The sequence below is a fragment of the Sinocyclocheilus rhinocerous genome, unplaced genomic scaffold, assembly GCF_001515625.1.
Source record: "Sinocyclocheilus rhinocerous isolate Xijiao unplaced genomic scaffold, SAMN03320098_v1.1 scaffold1382, whole genome shotgun sequence".
Lineage (NCBI taxonomy): Eukaryota > Metazoa > Chordata > Actinopteri > Cypriniformes > Cyprinidae > Sinocyclocheilus > Sinocyclocheilus rhinocerous.
This window is the reverse complement of record NW_015657958.1, coordinates 970,632-980,686: the sequence shown is the minus strand read 5'-3', so window position 1 is coordinate 980,686 and position 10,055 is coordinate 970,632. Positions and strand designations below refer to the sequence as shown.

The 10,055-nt window shown below is 36.1% G+C and overlaps 1 protein-coding gene across 3 annotated transcripts in view; it reads right to left on the bottom strand.

Annotated features, from left to right (window-relative positions):
- Positions 1 to 10,055, bottom strand: part of sema4f (sema domain, immunoglobulin domain (Ig), transmembrane domain (TM) and short cytoplasmic domain, (semaphorin) 4F) — a 74,350-nt gene that overhangs the window by 2,423 nt on the left and 61,872 nt on the right. For 2 of the 3 annotated variants that reach the window (XM_016529789.1, XM_016529790.1), the window contains exons 3-13: positions 6,463 to 6,522; positions 3,413 to 3,511; positions 3,022 to 3,133; positions 2,721 to 2,840; positions 2,481 to 2,635; positions 2,049 to 2,230; positions 1,767 to 1,908; positions 1,106 to 1,328; positions 894 to 1,003; positions 566 to 708; positions 408 to 463 (exon numbers count right to left, since the gene is read on the bottom strand). In XM_016529789.1, coding sequence (XP_016385275.1) covers positions 408 to 463; positions 566 to 708; positions 894 to 1,003; positions 1,106 to 1,328; positions 1,767 to 1,908; positions 2,049 to 2,230; positions 2,481 to 2,635; positions 2,721 to 2,840; positions 3,022 to 3,133; positions 3,413 to 3,511; positions 6,463 to 6,522 — 1,402 coding nt within the window. The remainder of the gene's footprint in view (positions 1 to 407; positions 464 to 565; positions 709 to 893; positions 1,004 to 1,105; positions 1,329 to 1,766; positions 1,909 to 2,048; positions 2,231 to 2,480; positions 2,636 to 2,720; positions 2,841 to 3,021; positions 3,134 to 3,412; positions 3,512 to 6,462; positions 6,523 to 10,055) is intronic. The other variant, XM_016529791.1, reaches the window with a different exon arrangement.

Below are 10,055 nucleotides of genomic sequence, written 5' to 3'. Positions count from 1 at the left end.
GCTTCATAAAAGCAGGAAATGATCAGCGCGTTTCTCAGAGAAGGGACAGAGCGGTGTGGAATAAAGGTAAATTGTGTGAAAAATAAACGAAGCATTAACACATGTTAGACTGCACCCCATAAACACAATCAAGCCTAGAAAAAAACAGTGAGCCACCCCTTTAAAGAAATCTCATAAACTATATGGATTTTTGGTTTTGCATCTCTCAAAATATACTTTGTAAATTTTCGACAAGTCATTTCTGCTTTTAAACCTTTCAGTCTGCTCACCTAATTCAATTGTAAGTGTATTTACTATCAAATTATTTCTAGTTCATTATAAACACAGAGATGAAATGAGTGTCTGTGGTGATCGACAGCATCTCACAGTTATGGAATATAGAAATTAGGTACCACTGTCAGACTTACCTTCACCTTTGTTGCATTGCCTGACCAAATCATCTGCTTCTACCACTTCACCAGGCCTGAAATATAAATGTAACTGTGTGACGACAATGAACAAAGGAAGACTCAATCTGTGTGTTCTGATATGCTTTTGTGTGAATGAGTGTTTGTTTGTGACATACTTCAAAGCACAATCTCCCTCTTTATGCCTCCATACGCAGCCAAGACTTCGGGCACGTGCACACACCTCGCAGGTAGAGTACAGAGAACAACCCACTATGGGTAACTTCACCAGAGAGAGAGGAGTGCCCACCAGAGCCTCATCCTATACAGCAGAGAGACAGAGAAGGTCAGTTAATCCATTCACTGGTCCCTAAATATTAGTAACATGATTTAGGAGGGAGGCAAAATTTATGAATTCAGATTGAACATACAGTATTGTTTTATATCACTAATTATAATAATAATACAATAGACCACATTAAACAACATAAAAACTTATGTCATTACTTTGTATAGCAATATGTTATTCACTGGCTCCTGTGCAGAAAACAGAGGGACTTCTTCAATAAGAGTTGCATTCGGACCAACTACAGCGACTTTGTGCAGCTCTCCATGATCTATCAGCACATGCACATGTATATAAAACACACATGATGATTAAATGATTATTGATGATTATTAAATAATTGTTTTTTAATTTTCTGTTTAACATCTCTTACCTGTTCCAAGGTGCAAAACAGTGGTCATGTGTTGCTTCAGGCCACTGGAGGCCATTGTTAAGGTAACGGCAAGTTTAGTGTATGTGATGCCATTTCTGATCATCAGGGGTGCTGCCACCACACTGTTCTCCATAAGCGGGTGATCACGCACGAATGTTAGCACTTTATCAGGTAGCTTCAGGGAGGACTCAAAGCCCTGCTCCATCAGAGCACTATTCAAACACTGAGAGTTATGAAAGAAGAAAGGATCAATACAGATAATTAGTGAAACATGATGTTAACAACTCTAAGTTCATGGGTTGGTTTCCCAGCAAACATGTATACTAATACTACTGTATATATTTTGATTGGTTAAATGTTTGTTTTGGTTGAGCCTGTTGGGACATTTTGTGGGTTATTTTTTCAGTGTTGGCTAGTTTTTGACTAGTGCCCCGAATTAAGTGAGGGGGGAAGTGGTCATCTGATGTACTCATGTACATCATGTACCTTAAGTGACGTGATCCAAAAATTACAACGTCATTGGTGACGTGAGTGCCAATGACTACAACAGCATTGCTCTATTAGTGTCTGTATGTACTGTGAATAAAATAACACATGAACAACATCTATTGTATAATATTATTATATGGTACGGTATGGTGTTGAGTGTGCAGCTGTATACCTGTCCTGGTCGGGGTGTTGGTATGGGCTCTGGGTTAATCCAGTTCTCACAGGTCTTTTTCAGCTCTTTAAAGGGTCCATTCATCACCTTAGTGATCTCCTCCAGACTGTACACACACACGGCTGACAGCTCCTCTCTTTCCCTACACATTACATATCAACACAACAGGACAAACACACAAAACAACAAGCATGGAGGAATAAAAAGCAAAGAAATAATTCAAAAGAGATGAATCCAGCACAGAAGGTCAAATCAGGTCAGAGATGAAGCAGAACAAAGTACCACTGTGAGGTGAATATGCCATAGAAGTGTGTGCTGCTGGGGTCTCCAGGCTGGTGCTGTACAGTGAACACATCAGTCAGAACGTTAAATCGCTGTCCACTTGCTCGATCTTCACACACCAGCTGGGCCTTCAGAAACGTCGTCCACCGCCTCTGCAAAGTCTTCATACCACCTACATCAGACTACATAACAGAGAGAGAGACCAAGATAGATCAGATGTGATAGAAAATAAATGATGAAAAACAGACAGATGGCAAAGAATAGAAGAACTTTGTGACTGAAGAAATCTGAACTCAACTGGAACAGTACAATTACATAACATATCAGCTGACAGCAGAACTACTGTACAACATCCCTCTGAGACTTCAACCAAGCCAAGCCATAAAAAAAACTAGAGGCTAGACAAGAAAACAGATCAGCTCTAGTTCCTACCTTGCAGACTCTGGCCACTCGGGGTACTTTGACCTTGGCGTAAAGGTCATATTCTTTAGCTACTTCAGTGAAGAAAAAGTAAATTTTGTCATCTTCCCCAGTAGGATTGTTCTTCTCATCCTCTTGGATGAAGGCAGAACTGACAAACTCTGGATCTGAGTTGAGAAACAGGCAGAAGTCATGAAGCGTGTGGTTATAAACAATCTCGGTGTAAATTGTCTGGATGGATGAGTGTGTTACCACTAAGCCAATTGATTGATTGCTCAGTGCGGATGCGTTCCTGCTCGATGCCTGTTGCCCTGGAAATGTCATACATTGTGCCTAGAAAGTTACTTGTGGCAGCAGTGTAAAGGATCCCTCCTGAAAGAGAGAGAGAGAAATAAAAGAGACATTTTTATTTTTAAACTTTTTAAGTCATTTCTTTGTTTTCAATGTGTTTTGGTAAGCATTTAGGTTATAATTAGCTTTCACCATGTGCAAAAGCAATATATATCTACCGCATGGCCTTATTTAGATAGCTAAGTAAGCATGTGTTTCATACCTGCCATGACTGCTGTGTAATGCTGGCTGGGCTCAAAGGGGCATTTCCCCTTCCCCGTCTCCATTTTCATGCTACCATCTTCATGTTTCTCCAGAGAGAATGAAGAGATGTTCTAAATGAGGCAGAGAAGGCAGATAAATATAATTTCTGTCTGTCCGTAAATATAAAGAAATGAGCAATAGAGAAGAAAATATAATAGAGAGAGAGGAGTACACGCTTATAGTCATATACCACAGGAGGAAAACAGTCAATTAGTCTAAAGCTAACAGGTTTACAGAAATACTATACATATATATATAGCTGTCTTATTTTACGCATTTCTTTTTAATCGTCCTACTTAATAGTATGACAAGGCTTGAGTCGGTGTAGTTGTGGAAACACACAGACTTACAATAAATACACACTGGGGGTCAAAGGCAAAGGTCCCACAGGCATATATGCCTCCCTCACCCAAAAACTCCAGCAGGCGGACGTAGTTCTTGCAATCGTCCTGTGAGGGGCAGCAGAGTAAAGCAAGACATACTGTAAGACTAATAACATATACTACTATAGATTGTTATCAGAGGAAAATTTTTAATTTAAAATGTATTAAAATACACAGCAGTTATTTTAAATTGTAAGAATATTTCACAGTATTACTGTTACTGTATTGTACATCAACTAATTGTAGCCTTGGTGAAAGAGACAAAAAAAAATCTTACAGATATACAGAAACAAACCATCAAAGCTTTTGTGTTATATGTTACAATATTACAGACAAAGATACATTTCAAATTTACATTTGCAAATTAATTGAGATTTAACTAGCAATTACAGTCAAGGTCACTTGCAGCTCTCATTTTAATGATTTGATTGATAGTGTAAACGTACAGTATAAGACTCTTCAACAATTAAAGATAACATTATAGGCCGTTTCAGGATGTCACATATCTTAAAAGCACTGATGCTTTTCACAACTTATGTCAGGGGTGTCTAAAAACTGATCCTGTAGGGCCACTGTCCAATTAAACACACCTGAAAGTAATCAATGTCTTAAGGATTACTAGAATCTACCAGGTAGGTATGATGGGACACGTTGGAGATAAACTCTGCAGGACATTGGCCCTCCAGAACCAGGACTGGACACCTGACTTATGTGAATGTGTCACTTTCAAACCATTGCTGAGAAGAACAAGAGAGTTTCTGTATCAATAACAGCTATTGGTAACCTGAACCCCAATGGGCTGTATCTGAGACCCCAGGGCATTTTCTACAGTAGCCCCTCCCCTTTTTATCCTTCAAAGGGCACAGTTAATTGGTAATGATTGACATTTCACAATATAAGGCAAACAAGAGGTTTTCATTCACAAATGCATCCCATCACATATGCCAGGCTCTAATTTTGATTAAAACCAGCTGGCTTTACTTGAAAAGTTTCAATTTCAGGACTAGACAGACCATTAAGTACATCAATAAAGATTAATGAGAGCCCAGCTCTCAGTAATCGATTCAGAGTTTTCCGTGTGTTTTAATCGAATGTGAATGTGTGAGAGGGAAAAGTGTTCATTCAAATGACCAGTCGCAAGTCTCCAGGGTCAATTAGCTCACTCCTTCAAATCTTTCTTTTTTTGTTTCCTCTCCTCCATTCTATCACGACTAGGGATATGCCGGTATCAAATTGTCATGTTGCGATTAATTGCTAATGCTTTTATCACGGTATTGAAATTTAGTTTAAAATAAGTGCTGACATAATAAATTTAATAACTTTTTTCTTATAACAAAAATAACTGAACATTTAAATGCAATAAAGCAATACAGAAAAATGTATAAAGTTAAAAGTTTTACACAGATTAAAGTGCAAAAGAACTATAAAGACCAATAGGTATCACTTTACAATAAGACCTCATTAGTTAACCTTAGTTAATGCATTAACATTCACAATGAGCAAAAGCTAATGTTAACTAATGAAGCCCTAATGTAAAGTGTGACCGAACAATAAAGAATCAAAACACTTTCAAACAATATCTAGGGCATGTTGTAGTCCAGATTAAAATGTAAAAAATGTTTGAAAATAAATAGCCTATTAAGTCTAAATATTTAAGTATTTGGCGCTGTGATGAACATCATAGCAAATACACAAATCTGAATGGCTGTTTAAATCATTTAAACACGATTCAGAAACAGAAAGTAGTGCAGCTGCTTTGTTTACAGGGTTTTCGGGGTAACGACTGCATTTAAATGAATTATTATTATTATTATTATTATTATTATTATTATTATTATTATTATTATTATTATTATTATTATTATTATTATTATTATTATTATTATTATTATTATTATTATTATTATTATTATTATTATTATTATTATTATTATTATTATTATTATTATTATTATTATTATTATTATTATTATTATTATTATTATTATTATTAAATGAATTATATGAATTATTATTATTATTATTATTATTATTATTATTATTTCTGCAGTTTAGCGCCATCTGAGTGAAAGTGCACTTTCATCCAGAGCGTCTCGCACATGTTCCGCCATGTGCTTCTCGTCCGCGCTTGTTTACATCAGAGTGCGCACGCATCTTTCATGCAGCATACGGCGGTGTTGTGCATTTTGACCAGTTGATGGGAAAAGTATTCTTAAATGCATTCAAAATTCTGAATAACTTGTAATATATAATTATTCACGGTATTTAGAAGAGCCCACGATAACAATATCGTGCATATTCATTACCGTGATATATCGCATTACCGAATACCGGCACAAGTCTAATCACGACATACCTTTTGTTTGCCTAATCACACCCTTTCTGACCCTCCCCCATTAGGGCCTCAGCCCACTTGTCAATCACCCACAAGCCCCACCCCCCATCAATGTAGCAATGAATGCTAAGCACAAATAAGTGAGCTCATTATCGCTCACACACACACACTCGCTGCATGTGCCACCCTCAAGTGAGAGAAGGACAGAGAGAATGACGTGCACACCGGGAACGATACTAAAGAGTAAATATGCACTCAGTATATATTTTTTTAATATTAAAAAGGTTTAAACATTAAGAAATAAATTTTAGTTTAGAAAAACAGCATTACTCATCTTGGTAACCCCCCTGTTATTGGACACTTTTACTCACAGAATAAATTAATCATTGCTTTCTGTGAATAGTGCATTTCTACAGTGGTATCTGTAACTGGAAATATTTAATTTAGCAATGATGCTGCATCCACGCTGCTGAGTCAGTGAAAGTGTGACTACTGTCATATTGGTCCAGTGCTAATGGCACCCTTAAAAACATTCCTAAAAAATAAACAAAGCAGGAAAATGGTGGATTTTGGAAGTAGGATCTCTTCCAACCCTTTCACAAGGTTCATGTCATTTGTTTGCTTGCTATTGAGCTCTTTACATCCCCCCACATCAAACACACACCATACACTATGAGTTTACCTCTGTTTTTCCCTTAGCAACACAAGATTTCCTCTTTTCTTCTGGAACACTCCACTCAATCTACATAAATATTGAGAGAGAGAGAGAGAGAGAGAGAGATCAGTACTTCAAATTGTTTGCTGGTTAAAAAGAAACCATGTGAGTCATGATTACGCAAAACATAATGCATCAAAATGTATATTCAGTACCTGTAAATGTTATTTACTTATTTAGGTATCAATTATATTAATACATTCAGCCAATATCTGAAAATAGCATTTGTGGTCATTTACATAACATTAAACAACAGATTTTAAGGGACAATTCTTACAAAAAAATTATAATTTCTCACAAAAAAAAAAAAGTTAATTTGAGTAAACCTGTTGTGACATATCTTCCAAGTTTGAATACTCAGTAAATGATGATTCAAATTTCAGCCTGTTCCTCAAACAAAGCTATAACATGGCTTCAAGTGAGTATAGTGTAGTATTAAGTTAAATTATTTAATTATTATAAATATATTAAAATAACATAACTCTTATTTGAATTAAAATGCTAAAACGGGAAAATGTAAACCAACATATTTTTCAAATATTGTGTTTGGAAAATATGGTTCTCAAACAGTTTGAGAACCACTGTTTTAAGGTGCAGTCACATTAGTGAAATGTGGGTAAAATTTGGCAGTTAAAAAGGTACATTGTTCAAGTGTTCATTGTCAAGTGTACCGATTCACAGCTCACAAAGAAGTTACTTTCAAACAAAACAGCTTTTTATTGGTCAACGCAGCAAATTTGTGTGACCAGCTATAACCCGTAGCGTAATCTAGCGTGTGCAGACATCTTTCACACTCACAAAAAATTCCAGATTACATGGACTCCTAATGTCTGAATGTCTGGACAGTGGTAAATGTGACAGCACCTATAGACCAATTGTCATTTTTGGACTTTGACAGATCCTGGTCACTGTGTGGCCATCAATATTCTGCCAAACAACATACTGTCTGTCAGACTGTGTGTTTTCCTGCTCTTTGCACAAACCAAATATTATATAACTGACAAAATATATAAACAGACATTAAAATATTGATGCAAGATTAAAGAGACAATAGAGTGATATGTGATACTTATACTTAGCACAGTGCAGAGACTGCTTGTCAGAGAAAACAGTCCAATACACAGTTCATAAAGACAAATAAAATCATTATACAAAAATATTTGATCACAGAATGCCGTAACTGATCAATCAGAATCAAGTATTCCAGAGAGCTGTGTAAAAAAAATTGTATACTGAGATTTTGGTATTTCCACATCTGTCACGGCACCCTGTGGTCTTTCTATTCACATAATCAAATAATTTCAAACCAAATCAATATTCCATGGCAAATTATATCCCTTTAGGATGATACAATACCTGATCATCTTCTTTAGTGAATTATTCAGTTTTTATTTTACTGACTGGTTGTCTGAACAATATTCTTTGCATTGAAATGAGGTTAAAATAATATGTGTATGTTCTCAATGAGCTAAAAAAATATTTTGCAGAGAAATTCTAACCCCAAAAATCTAAAACACTTTGCCTTGGGACAAGACATATAAGCATATAAGCACAGGAAACGAGTTACCATGATATCAGTGCTATGATCTCACCACAGCAGCTCTCCTTAATCTTAATATCTAATATTACATGACACTTCACAGAGTAATTTTGCTTCCAGACCATGAACAGTGCAGATGGAGGTACTTTTCAAGCATGTCCTGTGCTCTGTGTGTGCTTGAGTGTAAACGGACGTGAAGCCACATTACAGTGTGTGATAAATTTTGACTCTGATGATAGGAGACAGTGAGATGTGGCTGCTGGGGGAAAGGGGAGGGACATTGGGGAGGGTTAATTTGGTTAGAGAGCTGCACTAGCAACCAGGGATGAGATCATCTAGTTTAGCTTGATGAAAAGCAGCGTATTGAATCCTGTTGGGCTGTCTGTTATGATGGCTGTATGTGAGCGTGTTGATGTGCAGTTTGGATGTTGTTATTTGGCACAAAGCATTTTATGTAATGATTTACCTGATTTAATCTTTCCACTTTAATTAAATCTTTTTCATTATGACAGTTAAACAAACACAACTGACCCTTCGCCTGGAGGCTTGATTGACAGGCGATCTGACCAATCATAACGCCGAATCTGCCATTTTGTCCGACAAACAAACCAGACCGGAGAGTAAATTAATGTTGGTGGACCTGAACTTGAAAAATGGTGTGTATTGACGTCTTTCCGCATTTGAAACAAGGTACCTTCTGATGTTCATTCATGTTTATTTTGTGCTATAACTAGTAAAGAGTAAGAAATGACCGGTTCACGAGCCGCTTGAACTGAGGTACAGCGATCTGTCACAACACATTAAAGAGTCACAAAATGGTATTTATTGTTTGCTTTCTTAAAAAAAAAATTACGAATTTTGAAAGCTGACATTTTGTTTCATACCAAAAGTAACCTGCTCTGTCTTGTCTGTCAGCATGTTGTTAGTGTCCTCTTTGCTCTGGAATGTATTTTTCACTGCATGAGAACACAATGTGTGGTGTGAAAGTGCAGTGGCTTGAAGAAAGTAGTAACAGCAGCAACTAAGGTTCTTTGCGAAGTGTCAGTTGCCTCAATTAGCGTAAATGGTAACACTTTACAATAAGCTTAACCCAAGCTTGAACCCAACTTCTATGAATTTTGAAGCCTATAAATACAATCAATAGAAGTAAAAAAACAAGCTATGAAGAAGCTATAAATACAATCAATAGAAGTAAAAAAACAAGCTATGAAGAAGCTATAAAAGAAACTACACAACGGTTGACTTCGATATCACCACCACTAAGCTTCTGATAACTCTTTTGGTCTTTATTTAAAATCTACAGATTGGCAAGTTTGCAAGAGTGAGAGCGTAAAACCAATAAAATACAGCTTGAGTAAAAAAGCAAGCTAGTAAGTAGATGAGTTTTCCTCTTTACGTTTTATCTCATAGAATAAAATGTAAAAATATCTTGTGCTTTGTGCTAACCACAGACCATATTTCAGTGATTTAACGAAAAAAGAATTGAAGAAGCATTGATATCGGCACAGTGAAACCAGAAATGCAAAAATGCTAAGACATTTCCGGGTTTAGGAATCATTCTCTCGCAGCCCTGCAGAGTTTTGCTTCAACCCTAATCAAACACACCTGAACAAGCTAATCAAGGTCTGAAGGGTTACTAGAAAGCTACAGGCAGGTGAGTTTTAATTAGGGTTGGAGCTGAACTCTGCAGGGCTGCGGCTCTCTAGGACCGGAGTTCACCACCACTGCTCTAGATTAATAAATGCTATAATTCATTGCTAGTTAATTGTTAGTTCATAATACTATTCAGTGTTTCTGAAATTCTGATTTAGCCTTATGATTTTTTGCTCAGAAATTCTGTGTTGTGTATTTACATTTTTAAGGCATACAATATTCATTTAATCTATCTTTTAAGTAATGAAAATTAAACAAATGTAATTTTTTGGAAAATAAAGGTCATTTAATATTACAATTAAAACATTGAAGAAATATTGTATGATTATTCCTTAAAATAAGGTTTTAATAATTTTAGTAGTAGTAG